The 22,752-nt window shown below is 41.0% G+C and overlaps 1 protein-coding gene across 4 annotated transcripts in view; it reads right to left on the bottom strand.

Annotated features, from left to right (window-relative positions):
* PDE1C (phosphodiesterase 1C) overlaps positions 1-22,752 on the bottom strand; it is a 369,889-nt gene that overhangs the window by 264,276 nt on the left and 82,861 nt on the right. For 2 of the 4 annotated variants that reach the window (XM_048296146.1, XM_048296150.1), the window contains exon 1: positions 2,311-2,854. The exons of the other annotated variants lie outside the window; for them this stretch is intronic. In XM_048296146.1, coding sequence (XP_048152103.1) covers positions 2,311-2,411 — 101 coding nt within the window. In that variant the 5' untranslated portion in view covers positions 2,412-2,854. Of the gene's footprint in view, positions 1-2,310; positions 2,855-22,752 lie in introns of those variants that run through there. 4 annotated transcript variants of the gene reach the window in all.

Genomic DNA, 22,752 nt, shown 5'->3' with positions numbered 1-22,752 from the left:
CAAACTCCCAGAGGCCAGCCATCCTGCAAGACAGAATACCAGGCACAAGGCAAAAAAAGCCCTCATCAGACTTGCTTCAGCAGAAAATTAAGGGCATCCAAAAAGAGCCTCAACTCTACCGCAGCTTTGCAGCCTTTGGGATTCCATTCCCTTCAAACCAAGCAGGCTGAGAAGGGGTGAAAATTTAAAGAGCCCCCTTCCCTGCCCCCTAGAAAAGCCAGGTGACGAACAGTCTTTGTGAATAGACACATCAGCAGGCACTGAGGGTGGGAAGAGGGAGAGGAAAGTACCAGAGCTGCCACAGGTGAAGTCCTACCAAGGAGATGTCCAACACAATGCTGAGACTTCAGACTGTTTAAATCATCACAGCCCTTCCCATTTAAGAAGAGATGTCAGGATCAAATTATCTATCTGGGTGCCTGCCTGCTGCAGACTACAACTCCCCAGGCAGCTTCAGCCAGCAGCATGCTCTCAGTACCTGTGTAACACTGCACTGGTAGCACTGTTGTGCCTTGTAACTAATTCCAGTGAGATATGGCTGTCAGTTTACCAGTGGCAGAGGAGAGAGGTATTTTTTCAAGCAGTATTTGTTCTCTCCAGGATGAAGCCTCTTATTTAAGATTCAACTAAGAGGGTTGCGCACATCTGATTGTTTTTCTTATGCATATAGGCATGCATAAAAACAGACAAGAAAAATCATGAAACATTATGCCAAACCTCAGTTTGGTGTGTATGGATGCACTAGGCCCCCATAAAATAACTGGGAATGGAAAATCTTCTTTTCAGTTTTCATCTAGTGATTAAGAATTCTACAGAAAAAAAAATCTCTCTCCTCTTTAGGCAATCTTGAAACTCAGAAGAAGAGACATGTTCGTTACACTCATACATACTGATGACAAAGAGGGTTATACTGAAAAATGGCCTGAGGTTTACTTATTACTCATCTAAAATAAGTCTTACAGTTTTTCTAACTTTCTAAAAGGTAGACGAGACCCAAGCTTGATGTATAATATACAGACACTGCCTTGTACTAACTGCAGGAGAGGTCCTGAACAAAAATGCTGCTTACCTATGAACTCCAGGTAGAACTCAAATCAGCATGCTTCTAAACTCTATATTAAACAGGAATTCAAGAAGCCCTAGTAGAGGGTTTGTTTTGTGTGGCTCCTCTATTAGGAAGGTTTGGAAGACAGCTGTCATCTACTTTGATTAATTTCCTTCACAAAACAGGCTTCCTGGCATGATGCTTTGAGAAAAACACATGTTAATGCATATGTCTTATATTGCTTGGAGTCCTACAGAAGTTTTGCCTATGCTTTGCAAAACATACCATAGTTGTTCACACAAAGTAACATCCAAAAAGCAACTCAAGTTTAACTTGGACCCATTTGTTTTCAACTACTGGCCTACTCTTTCTTCATTTTTTTGCATCTGCTGTTTCCAAGCCTCCTTGGTCCCTTCCTCCCTCCCTTTCCCTTGAGGGCTGAAATGTTAATAACTTAACATGTGAAGCTGAAGAAAAAAATACAAACATGTTCTGAACACAGGAAGGGTTGTAGCTTAACATGGTTAATGCTCATTTTTGCCATGGCCAAGAACTGATGGACAAATGGCTGACAGCATTTTACATACTAAGAATGTGAAAAAGACACCAGACATTGCTTCTAAATAAGCTAGGCAGACACTATATCTTCTTTTCTGCAATGCCAAGTTCTTTAAGCACAGATACTTTTTTCTACTCAGGAGACAGTGTACAGTCATCTCATGGCAAGTCAGGCTTAAGGTATAAAAGAATAAGTACAGTCCAATCAGTGGAAGATGAATTTGCTGCCATTACAAATGCTATTGGAAATGTTTTCCAGTTGTGCCTTCTCTGCCTATTTTGTCCTTATTCATCATGTCAGTGCTAGAAATGGTGTACATTGCAGTGGGGAAAAAGTCTTCTCTATGTTGTAGCTAAGGGTAAGATTACTGAAAATGGAGAATTCAGCTAAGTACCATTCAGGCTATAACAAAACTTTTCCAGTATAACACCTGAAGTAATTATCATCCCAGTAACTGCTTATATCTTAAAATGCTTTTATTAATGGCATTTCTACATTTCCACTTGAAAATGTTCAATGTAAGAAGAAGTTCAATTTAAGGAAGTAAATTGATCTTTTGCTAAGATTAAGTCACTGTATTTATGGAGAACAGGTGTGGAAACTGCTGGGAGATTTTGAAGGTACAGCAAGAAAGAAAATATAAAGTCTACAATAATTTTGACAGTGGGAGGAAATTGAAGGAGATGAAAAGAAAAGTATTACTTACAAGCCTCGGAGACGAAGCCAGATTTTCTCTATTTGCTCTGGCTGTAGGTATTTCAGAGAGTTGCTCTCAAATTCTTCAATTTCCTTAGTCGGTGACTCCATAGCTGCAGGTTACTGCTTTAGTTAAAGCTCTGGGAGGACGGCTGCTGCCTCCACACATGCACACTCTCCACCTTTAACGCTGGTGGGGAGCAGTTAACATTTCTGGCACACACTTCTCCCCCCTCCCTGCAAACGGAACTGTGTGGGCATCCCTGGACCGCTCAGGTACACACAGGGGGCAGCTGTACCAGCTTGTCACCATCCTCAGGCTGAGCGGGAGGATCAAAAGCTCATCTCCAGATTGCAAAACCACACGGATTTTTTTCCCTTTGTTTTTTGTTTCGTTTTGCTTTTACAATAAGCCAAGGATACAATCCATAATACCAGCTGAGGGATCTTTATCAAGGGAGGAGGGGAGGGAAATCCCTTGCTGACAAGGGAGCTGTCTGCAGGAGCAGCAGTGGGGAGTCCGATGACTGCAGGGGTCCCCAAGGCTGCAGCTCTGCCTTACCACGCTGCCTGTTGCTGTGTGAGTGGCAGTACACAGGCCCCTTCGGTCTAGCCCCCACCAGGTCAGCCTCGCCCTCCCCTTCCTAGCAGTATTTTTTCCCACTTACCAGCAGCACTGCCAACAGGCTTGAAACCTGACAACTGAGGAAGAATTCATCTGTCAACAAAGCCCAAGAACTGTTTCTGCCTCCCTCTTTGCTTCCCTCTCTCCCATGTGCACACACATCCACAGATGCACGAGGGAGAACAGGCTATTGGAGAAAATCTGGCTTTGATTAAAAACCCAACCAAGACAAATCATTAACTAAAAAAAAGAAAAAGGGGAAATAACAGAAAGTGAGCCACTCACTTCTGGCAAACAGACATCTACTTCTTTGCAGTCAGTCTGCTCTCCTGAGAGAGTGATGCACAGCAGAGGCTGTAAGGCTTCAACAGGGACAAAATCCACTTTTAAAATAAATCAGTTAAGTGCCAATGCTTGAAAATGCTTAGCAGGGAAGTCAGTACACTGAAGAAAGATCAAGTGCAACACATTAGTCACAGATGTATCAGTGTCTTTCAATAAGAGGTTTGCACAGTGGAGGTTAAGATTCAGTTTTGCAATATGATGCCTGCCTCTAGCTCTCCTGAAGCAGTCCTGTACTGACCCCCGGGAACATGCCTCTCTACACCTGCAGGATTCGTGCTCTGAGCAGGAGGAAGAACAGGGATTTCTTTCATTGCACCAGCCCAGTCAGTCATCTCTCAAACTCTGCCAAGATCTCTGCACGCTTCTGTTTAGTGTTATTGATGTGGTGCTTTCAGCCAAAGCCATCAGAGCAGAAGGAAAATAACTGTCAAAACATTGTCTTAGCCTTAACACATTTTGTTGCATATTGCAAAAGCTGTCTTTCAAGAAGCAGAGCCTGCAGAATTAGCACCTCAGACAGTCGCGTAACCTTTGACCTGGAGAAGATCACCTCTTCTTTGCAATAACATTCAACAATGTGCCTGTGATGCTAGGTCCAAGGCACGTCTCTAAAGTACTTGATGTTGCTTTTCAGAAAGCTCTTTGTGTAATGAATGTTATCCTTCCCATTGCTAGGTGCCAAATTGTATTAGCCATCACTTCAAGGAGTTTCAATCCTTTCCTAGGAGTAGTTCTTAAGGAATTACCCAGTTAGAGTGCTGCTGCAATTGTTAACCATCGCCAGCTCTCTGCAGTTGAATGAGATTCTCAAATATAACCAGAAAGCAGCTGAGTCAAGTTGGTACACATTCAAAAAGTTATGGGAGGTAAAAACATGAATAATTCTCCAGATGGTCCTCTTTCCCCTTGTGGATTACAAAGGATAAGCCAGTATGTTTGCTTAGGAACCGCTTTTGAATTATACAAAGAACTGCACAAGCAGTCATAGCAAGCTGTTTTCTGACAAAAGCTTGGGGCATATTATCTTCTTATGTTCCTGCTGTAGTGATAACGGAACACAGTGCTAGTCTTCACTGCTTGTGCTACTTTCCATTACACTGATGCCCACCACTAAACAGTTAGTATGTTGCACCCATCACTGCCTTTTGGTGGTGAGTAAAGTAGCTACAAAATATGTTGTCTTTTTTTCACACATTTGATTTTAAGGTACAGAGGAAGTAACAGGGAAATGGGAATGCAGAGTACTGGTAGCACCAGGTTTGAGCTCAAGTTTGGGATCCCCTTTCTTGTTTAAGTCCTGTTGGTCTGATTTTGTGATAGATGCCATCAAGATAGCAAACACCAAGACAGTGACTGTAAAATGTTATGAACTTGTGCCATAAGTATCTGACATAAATACATATCATCTTGCTTGCCTTGTCCTTAAACTTATGGCTCACCTCATGGTGAAAGAGTAGCTTCCAAGAAGACAAAGTTTACAGTCCAAGTAAGCAGCGCTCTTTCAGTTCTCATGTTCATTGCTGCATTGAGGCAACAAGTTGTAGGCAACCAAATGGCACCATTTAAAGAGCTTGACTATCACGACTGTCATTTGATGGATACAAGAAGCAAGCCACATCCTGGTGGATTAGCCATTTCTTTTAAAGCAGAGGGGAGCTCAGATGAGCAAAAGTCCACCTGCCTGTCAGAAACATCTGTTGTTCAGCCTTCCACAGGTGATGACCAAACCGGTAAGGCAGATAGCACTATGTATGTGGCACTGTAAGCCTCCATGGCTGAAACAACACTGCACAAACTTTATCCCTTAAATCACAAAATCACAGAATATTCTGAATTGGAAGGGGCCCACAAGGATCATTCAGTTGAACTCTGAAGTGAATGGCCCATACAGGGATCAAACCCACAACCTTGGCATCAGAAGCCCTATGCTCTAACCAGCTGAACTAATGCTAGTAACTTTCTGTATCCAAACACTTTCCCAGCCTATCCCTTAGGAGGTGCAGGAGGGGTCCAGGACCACTGTTGCCTTCAAACAGGGTCTAGCTCAAGTCAAGAGACTGGATTTCCCTCTGCTGCTCTTTTACCTGGCATGAGGTCTAGCATAGGATGACTCCTTCCTGAGCCCTTGAAGCAGCCTTCTTGCCTCCTCTGCTTGCTTGTAGGAGAGGAGCCAGGACACCCATCTCAGCCAGCTCAGATACTCCCTTCCTAGGTCACTAGGTCAGCACTGTCAGTGACAGCAAGGGATGAAGAGCAATGGGATGGAGAGACAGAGGTCCCAGGCAGGCCAAATATACCATACACTGACTGTCTCCTTTATCACAGCACACAGATTTGGGCAAATGGGGCTTTGCCTTCTTTTCCTCCACTTCTTCAGTTGAGGACAGTAGTGGCAGCCATGTTAAAAGCCTTTAGATTGAGCCCTGTGCAGGAAGGGTCCTAATTACAAGTATTGCTTTCCGTTCTGAAGAACTGATGATGTAGGAGGATGCTGACACACAGCAGAGAGGTGTTAAAAGGCAGCTAAGAAGAGTAGAATCCACACTGTGTCTCCATGAGGGCAGGCATCACTGTAAAACAGTCAAAATACCAGGCGGTGCAGGAGTAGCTCTGCCTTTCTCAGGATGGTGGTACAAGTATTTCATGCAGAGTCCAAGGAGAAGTCAGAGCCACCTCTGACATATGTGGCTGCAAATCAGACTCTGTCCTCATGTTAAACTTCTCAGCAGCAAACTTGCTTAAAGGCACCTATAGTTCCTTCTTTTATATTTATTAAACAAAGACTAGAAAAACAGTGAGAAAGTTCGGAGACCTCCTTACTTTCATCAGAGCTAAGTAGGCATAGCAGTAACATTCAAAAGGCCCACTGAAATGCATCCAAAAATGCTTCCAAAGACAGAAACAGCACTTCAGTGAGCATGAACAAACTGAAGCAATAATTTCAGACAGCAAGTTATCTAAAGTCTTTGCTGGGCTGCAACAAAAACAGAGAAGCTACCCCATGCTGCAGGGGTAGCATGAGATACTGGATCTGTAATGACATGCTGCCTATTGCTATTCCAACATATTGCCTGTGTGAACATGCATTTTCTCCCTTCAATTAATCTCATTTGACAGAATCAAAGCTTCAAGCATTGAAACAAGTTCTATAATTAATACAACTACAATATATTAATGTCTGTTCATGCATAAATAATCCAGAATATATTTTATTCTCTTACCACCAATGCCTCCAACCAAAATTGCAGCAGAGTATTTGTCTTTTTTCTTTATTGTAAATCTGAGTTGGATCCCTGAACTTCAATTATGTCAGTGTGATGAGTCAGCCAGTAACATATTCCAAAATGTTTTGCTAATTCTATATTCAAACAGTTGTAAAACACTGACATGTCTTCTAATTCTGCTAATGCCAAAATAAACTAGGCAGATTTTGCTCAGTCTTTATCCTAACAGGAAATAGCTTCTTGCTCCTTTTCAGTTAAAAGCAACTTTTTTGTTTGTTTTGTTTGGAAGGCAGTTAGGAGGAGGGAGAGACATTCAGCTATGTCACTGAACTGCATTGGTCCTATTTATTCTTCATGTTGATGTATAAGAGAGTGATGGGAGATATTTAGACAGTTCCACTTTTTAGTTTTATTAAACTAGATCTAGTACTTCTTAAACAGTAGTTTCTAGGTGAAATTTTATCTTTTTTCTGCCCAAGGTTAGACTTTAGGATTTGATGGCAACCAACTCACACTCTAGCCACACAGTCATTATTACCACCATAAGTGAGAGCTGGAAGAAAAGGCTGCAAGGGCTAAAGATAGACGAGGAGTAGCAGCTGAAGAGACTACTAACTACCTTTAATTATAAGCACTCACCCAGTTTCCTCAGGGCTGGGGAACTGTGATTTCTGTTGCTCTCAGTAATTAAGGATAGTTTTAGCTTCTCTGTCCAGAAGTAGCACAGACACAGCTGACCCAGAGAAAGCCACACTTTCAAACAGTTTCAAAAACACTGAACTAGGTATATATAGATACATAAGTATTGCTAACACCAGAAGACATTAAGAATACTGCAGCATTCCCTGCATCCTAATAGTGTGTTGGTCTCACATGCCAGGACTAGACATACTGTGGAGATTTTCAAGCAGTAGTATTAGAAGAAGACAAATTTTAGCTTTCAATCTAAGAAATTAAACAAAAAAAAATACAAAATTAACGGTAAAATAATCAGCACCCAAAAAAAAGGCACTGGTTAATTTGGTGGAAAGGTGCTGTTCATTTAAACTTCTATTGAGTCAAGTCAATCAAGCTGACAGTGTTGATTAAAAGCTCTGTTGACTGGCAAGAAGTTTTCTGTCAAATGCTATAAAAGTATAGTCAGCAAGACAAATGCATACCTCTTTTGTGGTCTGTCCCTTTTGACTCAGAGTTGCTGCTCTCTGTGAAGGCATATTTAAGAAAACATGCAGAAACCTTCTTCAACTAAGGAAGCTTACCAAAATCAGAAAATTTCCATGCTGATGGCATCTGCAGTTATTACTTAAGCCATGGCATTGTAACAGCAACAAAAAATTCCTGTTGTACTCACTCAGAGTACTGCAACTTTGACAAACGGAGCACCACTCTTGAAGGGCAATTTTGAAAATCTGTTTTCCTTTAATGACCTCCACAGCACTAGAATTACTATACATGGCAGTTTAGGGAAAAGGCATGAGGGAGGAGTGATGTTTAAGGGAAGAAAAGCTTTATAAAATGCTTTGCAAAAAAAGAAAGAGGAGAGCTTGAAAACTCATCTAGGAAAGGTTTATGCAAAAGAGGTTAGATGTGAGTAGTAGTCCAAGAGACTAATTATATAAAATAAGTATCTAATTAGAGGATTAAACAAGACTAGTTTTCTAGTTTTTCCCTTTTTCACCAACATCCAATGAGGTCAAAATAGACAATTTTGAGGACCTGAAAACTCTCACAGCTTCTCACAGAGTTTCCTGCCCCAAGTCATCCTTCACATCTTCAAATGGATTGAACAAATACTGAAGTTTATTCAAAACAAGCATGAAGCTGCCTCAAAGGGTTTTTTAATTGCTACTTATATGTTTGAGAGATGGAAGTGGGAGGGTTTTCACTTGTCTGTCTCTCATACACAAACCACATTATATTACACAGGGCAATACTGCCCCCTGTACCATGAAAATGTTACATTTCATATATACATTTAGCTCTTGTTAGAGTTAAGACAGAAATTATTATACATCATGTATTATCCTTTGTGGAATTATGAAACAAATGTATTATGGAATATCTGTGTGTATATATACAACTGAATTTTATCAACTTAAAAGTGTATGGGAGTAATTTATAAACCCGACCTCAAACTTTTTCCCTGTTACTTTCTTTTTAAAATCTGTCTAGTTGCTGTACAAAGAGAAGATTCCCCAGTTGCCATTTTGCACTACCATTACTCTTTGAGGCTAGGGAGCCCAAGTGCTATTCTTTCCTTTCTCCTAATCTGCTGTCTTCTAGGGGAGATCGGTAACCACCTCTGATTGCTCCACTTGCCTTTGCTGGCAGAGGTAGCCAAGTCAGGGTTATTTAAATAACCATGGCTGGCAGACTGCAGACCAAGTGACAAATGTTAGTTTCAAGACCTTATGTAGATTCTCTTCTACTCCAAAATCCCTGAGTAAATTAACATTTCCTTTGTTTTTCTATGAATAACAGGCATTGGACAGGAGTGGAAGTGGAAGCAGAAAGTAGAAGCAAAATACAAAACCACATTGCAAAATGCAAGACCATACTGCTCTGAAACCAGAGAGCCCAAAACATCATCATCAGAGAAATGCAGGTATCTACAATGTACAGGGACCTTTTACTGCAGTGATACACAAAACAGAAGATTATTATCTACTCTCAGCAGTTTGCCAGACTGGGTCCCAGCAGTGTGTCAGAGCTCAGAGGAAAGTATAAGGGAAAGTGAACAAAAAGCAACAGCTATTTATAACATTGGATCATGGCTGAATAACCTGGTCTCTTTCTTCCTGAATCCACTTCATGTGATCACACATATGTGGTAGATCTAGCACGTGGAGTTCATGAAGGCCTCAATTTCAATTTTTTGGAAAAACAGGCAGTGAAACAGAGAGTTGCAATGCGAGCAGGGACATGATTCCAAGTAAAATGAGGATGTAGGGTAAACTAGCTTTCACAGTACTCTTCACTGCCACAGCAGTGCTTGTGCTTGTTCATGAAAACCCTAAGGAATCAGCTGCTTCAACAGAGCAAAAGGAAGGCTAAAAAGGATTGCAACACTGTTAGTTATCAGAGGTAAGCACCAGGAAAAAACTAACAGCAAATGTTACATTTAAAGGAACAATTTGCCACAAGAGCAAAAGGAAATAAACAGGCCCTGAGTACATCTTGACAGATGGAAGATTTCTACCACAGCACTGAGTTTCTGGAAAAGTCTCCCAACTGGTACAGCACAAAAGAAAATTCCCATCTCACTTATTCAGAGATGAAGGCTTCCCAAGCTAGACAGGGGTTATATGCAACACAGCAGGCTAGACCCAGCAAGCTGTGCCAAGACTTGTGCTCTGAATATGTTAATGCCTGTGGCAGTGTAGGTGGCTCTAGCCGCTCTATCTCCTGAGAACTCAGACAACCAGCTATTGTAGTCAGCAACCCAAGTTTAGCATGTAACTTTACAGTCATGGTGAGAACCCACTCCTTTGTTCTGCTGTTTGCATGTTTTCCCCTGATTAGTTAATGTTTTTCCCTCCTTGCTTTATGTATGAGATTGTGTATATTCATTTCCCAAGTTTAATATGTATCAGTTCTAGAAAGTTCCTTGTTCCTCAATGCCCCATTGGTTCCTTCCCTAAATCTCTCCTTTGTGTTATTTCCATTGGTTCCCTTGCATTCAACCCTGCCTCCTGCGAAGTATCCCATTTGCTGTATCCCTTATCCCCGCCTTTCCTATCCCCACTATAAAATCCCTGGACCCTTATCAAATCTTCGGCTCTCCATCTCCTCCCCCCCCCTCCCCCATTGTCTCACCTCAATAAACTTTCTGCATAGAAATTACATGGAGAGTCCCCTCTCTTTCCCTTCTTTGCCTCTGCCTGTGTGCCTTCACACCCTGTTTAGGGACGGCCCCCTTGGGTGAGGAGCGCACCCTCATCTGCCTGCAATTTTGTGTGTGTCTGTGCCTGCGATAGTGCAGCTGGATTGCAGCTAGACCTCCAGGCTCTCTTTGAGCTAGCACACAAAAACCTGACAAATGCCTCTGCAGAGAGAGGTCTTGGATGGACTCCCACAGGGGAGGACAATCAGCTTAGGGCAACACACTCTTCAGAGAGGGAAGAAAATGTAACAGGAGTTTCTCCTCTGGGAGGAGAGGAAATAAATCAGTATATATAGTTACTCAGTACAAATGACTTCACAGAAGGTGTTCCTCAGAGACCACTCTTCTCAGCTCCAGTGGCTGAGCTGCCTTGAATACTTTAAGGGCTTTTGAACTTCCTCCCCTCTCATAAATTCTCTTCTGCTGGAAAGAGGAAAGGCCTGCCCTCAAAACCTGAATTACCTTTTCCCTTTGATGAAAATAAGATTTTTGTGAGCCTGCAGGTAGTTTAAGCACTTTACTGTAGTGGCATGTTCCCCATCCTCTTTTGCTGCAACTACTCTTTCTGCAATTATTGATTCTTACATTGCTTAAAGCCAGTAACATTTATAATAAATATAAAAATTACAGAAAAATGTCATAGCAAGAAAACACATGTATGGATGTAACTGAGCAGACTCCAGACACTTTCCAAATCAAGAGGTTGGTCACACCAGGGAAACAGTATTGCAGAACAGTTTGAGGAAGGTTTGAAGTTGTTCTCTTCCATAGGCAAGTAACTGGCATCCACACATCAGGATGCACAGGACATAAGATCCAAAGGCAGCTCATACCCTCCATCCTGCTGCTGTGAAACTAAATCCTCCTTGTCTTCTGGAAGAGTGGATGGTGTCTTCCTTGACCAGAATGTTTCACAGGCATGTGCCCATTCAGATGTAATGGGCTAGGGGGTTTGATTGCCTCTGTACTTCAGAGAAATTACATGGGCTTTGTACTGCTCTTCCCTCTTTTCATTATCATATTAGACAGAAAAATATCCTAAAACAGACCAACTAACATATTGCAAAGAACATGAATACCTATGAAACTCTGGACACTGCATATTACAACTACAGGAAAGATAAACAGCTTTGTTAATAGCAAGAGATTTACAGTCTCCCTTTTGCCTTTTGTTTACCCCCCTCTCAATGCTACAGGTCCACATTCTGAAAGGAAACCCACTGTGCCAGTTTGGCCAAACTTAGAAATATATCCTCTGAGAGAAGCAGGCCACAAACCACTCCTCCCCCACCAGGTTAGGGAAAAATTGAATTTTCCTTGAAGGAAAGTAAAAGAGATAAAAACTATTTATTTAACAAACAGGAAAAGGACAATGATGCTAAATAATATAGTCTCTTGCTGTGGAGAGAAAAACCTGGGAAAATTTCAGAGTCCTTCCGTAGTCTCTCTCTCCCCCTCCTTGAAGCTGGGACAGGGTGGTGGGCCCACCTCCAGGGCCAAGGCCTTTGTGGAAATTCCTCCCAATGTATTCTGATGTTCAAACAGTCCAGCAGAGAAAAAGGGAAGAAAAAACAAAGTCCCAGCAAAACAAAAGTTTAACTCTCCAGAGGAAAAGGAGCTGAAAAACTGGCTGAAAGCTGGCTGGAAAACAAGCAGGCTGCTTCCCCACCCTCGCTCTGCAGAAGCAGACAGGTTTTATCTCTGTGTCCTTGGAACATGAAAACAAACTGCTTTGAAAAAGTACACTTTTCTCTCTCCCCTCTCAGGCTCAGTTTAAAGGCATAAAAAGGCATATATACAAATTTCTGGGCATGGTGCAGTGATAGGGAATACAACATCAAGTCATCTCAAGACACCCACTGACTTAAATAAAATCCTTACACTTCCAACAGATGTTTAAAGTAAATTGTGCATCATATTATCTAAAAATCATAGTGTTCATTCTGCATCTATAAGGACTGGGTTTTAAATTGACTTTTTGAAACACTGCCAGAAGATCACAAATTATTTACAACCTCCACTTCACCCATAATATTCACCACTGCCTTATGGCATTTCACTGGCAACATCAAAAGTTATCAATAACTAAAAATCTGCTAAGTCATACTTCATTATTAATCCTGCACTGGAAGAACAAGTGATATTCCTAAAACCCTCATGTAAGATAATTCCTGCAATTTTCATTTAAATTTTCATTTAAATTAGATCCATGAAGTCAGACTTCAGCAACATTTTGTCCACACTCTCATCTAACCCGTTTCCCCGTTTCCGCTGCATATTAGTGCAAATTTGGTCACCACTGAATGGATTTAAGACTTTAAGAATTGAAGCAACAGATACCAATAGTGCAGGAGAGGTCAGGAAAAAATTATTACCGTAACATTTCCTATATACAGTATAAGGGAATCACCATCACTAATCTCCCTCTCACAGCTTATTGGTAAAGTTTTGATTTGGCAAAGGGTACTGCCCACACCCCTTCCGCACAGACCTGGACTCCACCATTTTTGCTCACTTTCATTGTCAGTGTTACTGTTCACCTGCATGTCCAAAGCAGCAGAAAATATGTAGAAAGGTCTCAGCAAAATCCTGTGCAAGAATATCCAGAACAGCAACTATGAATGTCCTCTTCAGATTCCTCAGCTTCACCATATGGGTCCAATACAAAAAAATCTGTGTACTTTCACAGACACAAAAAAATTGTGTCTGCAACATAGTAGGAAGGGGCAAACATATAAAAGGGCAAAAATGGCAGACTATGTTTTGAAGAGATCTCAAGTACAATCACTACATCTCCGACATGAAAAGATTTTGGAACTCTGTGTAAGTGGTTTGTGAAATTACTTAACTAGGTTATACCTGAGAAAAATTTAAGTATTTTATTGTATATGCCACAGCATTTTTAAAAAATCAGTCTGGAGAGGTATACTAGTTTGAAAACAAACCAGTGGGAGGCACCAAGTCAGAATAACAATTTAATAGGGAAATTTAAAAAAAAAATAAAAGCAGAAAACACTGGTTTAAACTGACAGAGTCAGGATACAACCTGACACCCTGTTAATAAAGTTGGCAGTAGCAGTCTGATAAAATGGTGGCTGCAGTCCTCCTGAAGCTATGGATGTGGTTCTGTTGAAGCGGTGATCCTGTAGAAGGGTCTGCTCTTCCTTGGAAGGTCCAGTGGTGGCTATGTAGCTCTTGTCCTCTGGGAATCCAGTGGAAAGGGTTGTCTGTGGTGTTCAGAATCTCAGATTATATCCAGGATGGAATGCTTGGTTCCTCCCTCTGAGTGGAGCATCTCACAATGGGATGATGAGTCATGAGGCAAGGCATTGATAGGCCAATTAACAGCAAGATAGTCCGGAGAGAGGAGGCAAGGAAACACTGCCCCACCTGGTTTCAACAGCCCATGAGGATGGTAATAGAATACACTGCAACCCAGGACAAGAGGTATTTTAATAAGAAAGAAGACTACAATTAAATCACTTTGGAATCAAGAAGCTATTACACTATTGTCCTTAAGGAACAGACCTTTCTTTGAGAGAGAAGTGGGTTTTATGTCTTTCCTTCAGATAAATGTAATTCAGTGTCATAAATCTGTATAAACTGTGTAGTCCAAAGAAGTAACTACTAGCTTCATTCATGGCTTAATGTGTTTCATTCTCCCCTGCTGCCTTGACTATTAAAAGATACGTTTAGCAGCAATTGGTTTACCAGTCAGCAAATATTTGATTTATATGCATGCAGCATCTGCCACCATCATAACTCAGCCCTGAGTATGCCCTTAAAGCATTACTATTGTTTATGGATTCCCATGGTGTCGCGGGTTCGGTTTGTAACCGGGTGGAAACACCAATTTAGTGTAGTGGTTTGGTCCAAAATACTCATTGCTGTTTATCTGCTGTGAGATAAGAATTAGGAGAAATGCAAAACAGGCACCAAACTTGAAAGAATATAAAGAAGTTTATTAACAGACCTAAAAGAAGAAAAAAAAATTATACCACCTTCAGAACTCTCCTCCTCCCCCCACCTTCCTCCCTTCTCCCACTGACAATGTTCAAAGACAACCCTTAAGATGTTCAGTCTGTTTACCACTTCCATAATAACCTTGTTTAGTCCATTTAGAAAGAGAAGTCTCTTCTTGCTCGTGCTATGAAAACATTATCACAACGAGACAGCCGCCCACTTCCAAATATTGTTCAGTCCATTTAGGAAGAGGAGTCTCTCCGCCTGCATGTGAGTCCTTTCCCCCGACTTGCAGCTTTTCCCGCAACTGCTTTCGAGGGTCCACTCTTGAAGGTTTTTTGGGGTACAATTTTAAGGTTGAGCCGTTCAGAAACAAAAACAGAGGCCTTTCTCCTTCCCTGGGAGCAAAGGGTCTTCCTCATCTTCATCTTTAGGACTATCTCTGGGAGCATCTCTAGGGACTGAGGTTTTCTCCTTTCCCATTTGGAGCAAAAGTCCTCATCTGGTTCATCTCTCCCTGTCCAAACTTCTCATGAAATTACAGCTGCGTCAGCATCTGCCTATCTCAGTGCAGGTGCTTTTGCTTATGAGTTGAACACTCCACCCCCCATATCTTCATGAAATTACAACGGGATACTCTGATATATCATAGCTTCACAACAGAATTTCAGCTTTAAGCATCTCCTCTCTCTCTTCCCTCAGGGTTTCAGCTCTTCACAGCAATAAAAGGCTAATCTCACCTCGGCCTTGCAGCTTTGCAGCTGGAATGTTGAATCTTTCTTATTGCAGTGGAGAGGGGGGAGAGCCGAGCCGCTCCGGCTGCCCACGGCAAGGCAGTGGGGGGGGGTTCCATGGCTGGAACAGGTCCATCGACTCCAGGATGGCCGTGGCCCGGCCCGACCTGGCCCAGGCAGGGCCTGGCCAGGCCCACTGGGCCCTGCTCGGGCCCTGCAGCCACCTGTCCCAGCGCCGGAAACGAGAGAGAGAGCTTGGAGGGGGAGTTTGCCTATTCTTAAATGTGGATAACAGAGGTGATCACAACTTTAAGTGGCTTAGAGAATTGTCCATATTCAAACTGGCCAGCTGATAGGTCCTATCAGTTCCCAGAGGAAACTGTAAGCACCCCTTAGCAAGGACGTCCCTTCCGGGACTATGCTTGCTAACCTATGACACATGGTTTTAAATCTTTATCAAGTCTCAAATTGTGGTTTTTCTGTATGTCAGTTGTGACCAACTGCACAGAAGCTAAAATTATATCTGTGTACATGAATATGTGTGTGTTTTTGAGTAAAAGCATGAGACTGGATGCAAGAATGTTAAGGTTAAAAAGGCAAGCCCCAGAAGTTTAAAAAGAGACACTATAGAAGTACACAAACAGCCCTAAGCAACTCTGATACATGCCAACAATTTGAGAAAACTTGTAGCTATATGACCATACCTATTTCCATACTGCATCATATAGACCATATTGCACACCAAAGTCTTTCATGAGGACTCTTCAGCAATATTAATCTCTTTCCATATTACACTACTCAGCTTAGCAACTAGAGAAGATGAGGTGCATACTGGTACAAAGCCTGGAAATAAGAGTCTGACATTAACGATTTGGTTTAATTGCCACACATTCATTCAAACACACATGAAACTGATATTAGGAAGGAAAGAAGTTGGAAATGGCATTTCCTTTTCATGCAGCATCCCATTTTAATTATTGATCCTGCTATCATGAGACATTTCCATCTCCAGCACGAAGCAGTTTTATTCTCCTGTCTTTTGCTCAAATAATTCTTGTGTTGATATTTTTTAGCTAAATATATTACCCATGGACTCTGTAAATATTGCATTTTAATGATAAGTGATAAATATGCACTGGCCCCCCTGAGTAAATAGGCATGATTTGAGGCCTGTTGTGCCAATAAAACAGTGCTTAGATTTGGCCTGTCTGTAATGCATCCACTGTAAAACCAACAAATATTAATAAAACTTGTGAATCTTGGCAGAACCTGGATTCAGCATAAATTCATGCTGCATGAAATCTCAGCCTAGATGTAAATGTTAAACAAATTCCATGCAGTATTTAAATCTTTATTCACAATTAAATTGTCTTAATCTTCCCAAAGGCCAGTGAATTAATTGCATACCCATTCAATGGCTCTGACATGCAGCTGGTTATCAGCTGTCGCTTATTTCAAATTGGTACCTTCTCCAGAGACATTGACATATAACTATCCAAAGACTCCTAGAAGTCATTTCTTGTCTATATGTTTGGCCAGAAAGATTAAATTCCCTCTTTTCACCAGCTCTGCCTTCATTCTAGCAATTCCATAGTCCTTTATGAAGTGTACTGAAACAGATGCAGAAGAGCCTAAGCAATTCTAACTCACACGATCTGACAAATTGCGACTCATGCTTTTAATCAGAGCCAAGAGAAAACATTTTGCTACAACAATTCATGTTGTAAGTGTGCTGTAAGGAAGGGGAAGACTTTTTCTGCTGCATGTACAAATAATTATTAGAATGGATGCTATCTGCTGTTCTGATTTATCCTCAGTTTAGTGGAAGTCTATTGCAGAGATATAATAAATGGTAGGACATGCCCCACCTCACCTCAAAATAACCTCCCAGTTTCTGCAGAAACATGAGATAATGGAATTTATTTGTTTATTTGTTCACAAATAATTCAGTGAGTAGCTTAACAAATTTAATGTACTACATTTCAGTTACGTCTTAAACAATAAAATTTGCATGCCTAATTTGCTAATATATATACGAATGCATTTGCACTTGCCAGTATAAAATTGCCATCAAAGCAAGCATTTGTGGTAGGATTGTGCTGGTTACTTCTTCTTCTTGGGTCAAACAAATAGGTGTTTTGTTTGTGTATTAACTCAAAAGGCTCAAAATTGTAACAAGGAGCCCAGCCTTTAAAGCTGTAAAGTCCCCCTGATTTTAATTACATAATTATGTTAACACAAAAGAAGGAAACAAAATTATGTAACTTAATCTTTGGTTTGCCCTTTGCTTTTTTTTGTATATTAGTTTTAGTCCTGCTTTTCAGCTAAGATTGATCATTTTAGGACACAGACAGCTCTTGGAGGGACTCCACTCTTCTTATTTGTATTGGAGCGCAATAAAGGAATCCCATTTAAACATTAATTCAAAAGGCCTATTGACTTTCATCTACTGAAGAAGCAGTTGGCCAGGAAAAGTCACAGCTACTTGCTCAAATCACAGCTCCTGCTCTTCTGCTGGATCAATTCCATCAATATTATGACAGAAAATTTTGCTTACAACATGGACTGAAAAGTATGTCTCCATCTTTCTTATAAGCCCCCTTTAAGTACTGAAAGGCCACAATAAGGTCTCTGTAGAGCCTTCTCTTATCCAGGCTGAACAACTCCAGCTCTTTCAGCCTTTCCTCATAAGAGAAGTGCTCCATCCCTCTGATCATTTTTGTGACCCTTCTCTGGGCCTGCTCCAACAGGTCAATGTCTTTCCTGTGCTTGAGAACTCCACGGCTCAACAGAGTACTCCAGGTGAAGTCTCATGGAAGCGGAGCAGCAGGATGGAGCAGGCCCAGCTCCCTCGACCTGCTGGCCATCCTTCTTTTGATACAGCCCAGCACACAGTTGGCTTTCTGGGCTACAAATCATTTGACCTACCTTGTGTAGTGGAAGGTGCCCATGCACAGGGTAGGGGGGTTAGAATGTGATCATCTTTCAATCCAAACAATCCTATGATTCTAAGTTTTATTTTAACAGGATGATAGTCTCTAATTACATACTGAAATATCTGAAAGTAATACCCAGGAGCTTAAGGTAAAGCAAATCTGCCTGCATGTATCTGTAAACAAGTTTCCAGCTCCCTAAAGTCTATCTGAAGTAAACTACATAGAATTATTTATTGCTCAGGAGCTAGTGCAGTGAGTTAGTTGTTTCATACAAAGACACACAGCCACACTTACCAACAATATTGAAAAGTCATTTTCTGGAAACACTTATTCTTTAAGTACCCTGGAATTATCCTTCGACTGTGAACCTAGGTAAGTGTCCACTGTGTGTGTTTCATTTTCAAATACCATTAGCTGACACAGTTCACAGAAAGATTTCTCCTGATTTCAGGCAACTAAGCACACACTTAGACCTACACACTGCCCAAAAAACTATCTAACCTTTTTACTCTGAATATTCTTGCAGTATCCCGTAGCAACTTAATCTAGAGTCATTTTCAGCATCAGCAGGGCTAGATAAAACTGGTGTAAATACTGATTGAGTTTTAACCTGAACAGTTTGAGCCCAGTGTTGTAAGATGTGGAGTGTCTTCTTAGAAGCATGGAGCATTTATCTTCCAAAAAAGGAAAGACTCCCCACCATGGCAGGAAGACCAGACTCTGGGATTCAACTGGAAGAAGTCACATGACTGCATGTCTAGCAGGATGCCTAGCCTGTACTGCTCTCTTGATGCCAGCTTCTCTTGAGTATTTTCTCCCTAGAAGTACAGTATGGCATCCTTAAGTATTAAATTATTTAACATCACTTTTCCCAGATCCTTAAAAAGGCACAGCAAAAAAAATAATAAAAAGTTCTCATTCTGAAACAAATAAAATAGGTATATTTTTAAAAAACCACCTATGTCACCATAGTACTAAAATAATAATTGCTGTTTCCTGACTCTTATAATCTCCCCATCTAGGAAGACTTGTGAATCAATGATATGTGCAGATTGCTGGCAGAGACATCACTATGCCCAAAGTATATGACATAAAATGAGTTAACATAATAAAGCCTTGGGAATCTGTGATGCACCTGCAACACAAATACATGCCCTAAGTAACTGTTAATAAAAATAACCCACCAACAACAAGGAACAACAGAAAAATGATGCATGCAGACTACAAAGGGATTAATAAATTATTAATAAAGGAAACATAAAATGAGCTGTAAGCTCAGCTCAAGAAGCAAACACTTGGACATATGGATTAGAACTCTTTTAAAACAAATTTTGTTTCTTTAATTGAAGACGAAATTAGTTCAAAACCATTTCAGGATGTGGTTTCAACCTCCCCCTAGCAAAGCCACCAGTGCAGAAGCATAGCTGGCAATCATCCCTGTGATACATTGAAAGGGAGCTACAAAACCCTAGCTGAGAGGGCCACAAACTCCTTTCCAAGGGACAGTTCTATATAATCCCCTAAAGGTATGACTTGCTTGCTACCAGTGTGAATCTGTTAAAAATGCTCATTTAAATCAAATTAACTTTAGAGCTTCCAATAATAACAACAGCTACCCATGGTCTATGAAGCAGTTCCTGACATGAGCTTTTTTCTAACTTTTGCAATACACAACTACAATCTACATGAGCTTCTACATACATTGACAAATGCACTGCTCCTTGCAAAGACTTCTGGCTGAAAAAACTGTCCGTGTCCATGCACAAATATCCATTACTATTCCAGATGAGAACACATTGTCATTAACAATGCTAAATGACAGCAAGGTTTGAGAGTGAAATTCTGCCTTATAGAATTAGTCAATACAATTATTTCCAATATAGCCTTTGATCCTGATAACAATGTTCACCACTATTTTTAATCATGCCTATGTATATTAATTCCAAAATTTCAAGTATTTGCAGGATCAGGACTATAGGACTCTCAACTCCATTGTTACACTGACAGGTATTGACATACTACATCAGAGGAAGAAGCAGTTCACTCACGGAGTGTAGTGTGGGGAAAGACCAGAGCAATGAAGGAACACAAATCCCTTTGAGGAACTCAGGCAACTGCAGAACAATATCTATTTGTTCAGAAAAAAAAAACCCTGAGATAAAATGGAAATTTTCTTTGAAAATAAATTAACAAGTCCCCACTTTGCAAACTTATAGTTTTTCTTTACTGCATTTTATTTTTCTTTAAGAAAGGAAAAGTTACTATTATATTAAATGATCCCACTTGCTCTGGCAGATGGACAAAGACCTGCAAAGAGCAGTAACACTGGCCTCTCGCACTTTTCTATCTAAAAAAGTGCCACTGTGTGTGCTACTGCCAAAAGCCTGGGTATAGCAGGGCATCTCACCATCCCACAAGACCTTATCTTCTTAACCAGTCAGATAACTCAAACAGGACAAGCTGTCTTGTGAGTTATTTTGGTGCCATGGGGTTAACACTGGTCTGGAATCTCCCAGCTGCCGATAAACATCTCGCTGTTGAAGTGAGATCTGGCCCAGTAAGTTGTCTGACTGACAGACACTCACTTTACAAACTACGAAAACCTCACCAAACTTTAACAAAGCAGAAATCTTCTATACATTTTCCTGAAAATGTATGGGAGCTTTTCCCATGAGTAGGGATGCCTGCTTTGCAGTTACTCTCCAGGGGTTAAGTAAAGGAATCTGTGTACATTGTCATCATTTCAGTGGTAAGTTACATTCGATTCCTAATCAATACTATTTCTTTTGCTAGCTTAATTATAGGTACACCTTGATATAGTGCAGTGTTATATGCTATTCTGTAATCTACTAGTAGTTCTTTACTTTTATACTTTGTAGTAAGTAATTCTGATTAAGATCATCTGTTATCTCGTCTGCTTAATAAAAAATTCATTTTTATAAATAGATCTGATTTGCCATCATTAGAACTTGTGGACAAGAGTGATTCATTAAACTGTTATCAAAATCTGAGGCTTGTCTAAGCTTCCACTCATCCCATGACACTGGGAAGGGCTCAATAACAGCTATGAAATCTGTGGGTAAGGACTGGACTGGTCAGGTCTTGCTGTAGAGGAAGGGAGCAGTCCCTTCATGGGGACTGCTGCTCATGAATACAGAGCAGGACCAAGATCCCCTATATTGTCCCTGATTCCCCTAGCACAATCTCACGTGAAGGATCGTAGGTTGTAGCAGCAGCTCTTTCCCCTAGCACCTCCTCAGGAGGAGACAGGGAATAGGGTTGGGTGGGAAGGCAAAGCACAAACTGTCTCCAACTTTTTTCCTCCCTAACTCAGATGAGCACAGGTCTTCAAGGTGGAGATGAAGAAGACAGAGAACACAGGGTTCAGAACAAATTGGACCACACCAAACAGTACAGAGAATAGGACATAAAGCTAGCAGTGACCCTTGGGAGTTTTGGTATCATGTCAAGCCTTAAGTTTAAAGTCCCAATGTTGAGATTATATTGGTACTTCACCCATCACCAGTGGGGACCTCAAGCAGGAAGATGTAGAAAACACATAGGAAAATTTACACATGATCCTGAAGTGCATAAGATGGAGCAGATTTTTAAAAATGGATGCTACAGTAATGTCCCTGTGAATAACCTGTACATCCCTGAATGTGATCAGCAAGGTCTTGGTATTACAGAGGAAGGAGCGGGAGTGGTCACAGCATGAAATCTTTAAAGGATCTACAGTGCAGAAGGATAGTAAAGGGAAACACTGCACATTTTTTCTCAGATATATATGGATTTCTTTACAGTGGTAATTTCTTTCACACATCACAAGCTATCTTCTAGAACATGTTCACACTGTGTAATATCACTTACAATAAATTAAACTGTTCAGTTCTAGCTTTGCATAGGCAGGACCAAAGCTGCTTCTTTTCACCCCAACATTACATTGCAGTATATGATCCCCATAGCAGACCTCTGATGACCTCCAAATTAAGTCCCAAGCATGCACCACAGCAAAACCACTCCTACTGTCACCTCACATGCTATATGAGGAACTGAAAACTACTAGTACTCTTGCCTCCCATCCTATTGAGGAACTGAAAGTCATTCCTACCTTCACTCTTCATGAAAATAAAAATGACTCAGGGAGTGATTCTGAGGGACCCCACTACTGAGAAGTCCAGGGCACTGAAGGACCACAGGAAGACTCTGCTGGATCCATGGTGCTGACTATCTTATATTTGCACTATCTCTCCTTCTCCCTCCCTCCTTTCTTCCCTCCCTCTGTTCCCTCTCTCTATTCTCCTCTCTGTCTCTCCTCCCCTCTCTCTCCCCTATACAATTAATTTTGCAAAATAAATTTGGAATTGCTGAACCCACATTTGGTCTCTTTTGCACCTTAATTTGAGCAGAGGACTTTAACATTTATCGAATTGCAACATTTTAATTGGTGTTATGGACAGGATACCATTCTCTGACCCAAAGTGCCATTTAACAAGTGGGACTGAACTTTTAGTGTTCTTCTTCCCACATAGCAGGCATTGTCTTCCTCTGAGGGAGGTTGACCAAACTTTTACTGTTCTTTCTCCTGCCTGGTGGCAACCAATTGTCTCCCTCTGAGGGACACTGAAGGAAAAATGGTTACCCAGGATGACCACTGTAAGGCTAATGTTTTGCTTTTTCTCCTGGAGAAGTTTGATAATTGTCCCTCTGCCCTTGGTTTGGAGTGGACACAAACTAATTGA

The sequence above is a fragment of the Corvus hawaiiensis genome, chromosome 1, assembly GCF_020740725.1.
Source record: "Corvus hawaiiensis isolate bCorHaw1 chromosome 1, bCorHaw1.pri.cur, whole genome shotgun sequence".
Classification (NCBI taxonomy): domain Eukaryota; kingdom Metazoa; phylum Chordata; class Aves; order Passeriformes; family Corvidae; genus Corvus; species Corvus hawaiiensis.
Note: the sequence above shows the minus strand (reverse complement) of the source record. Positions and strands in the feature narration are given on the sequence as shown.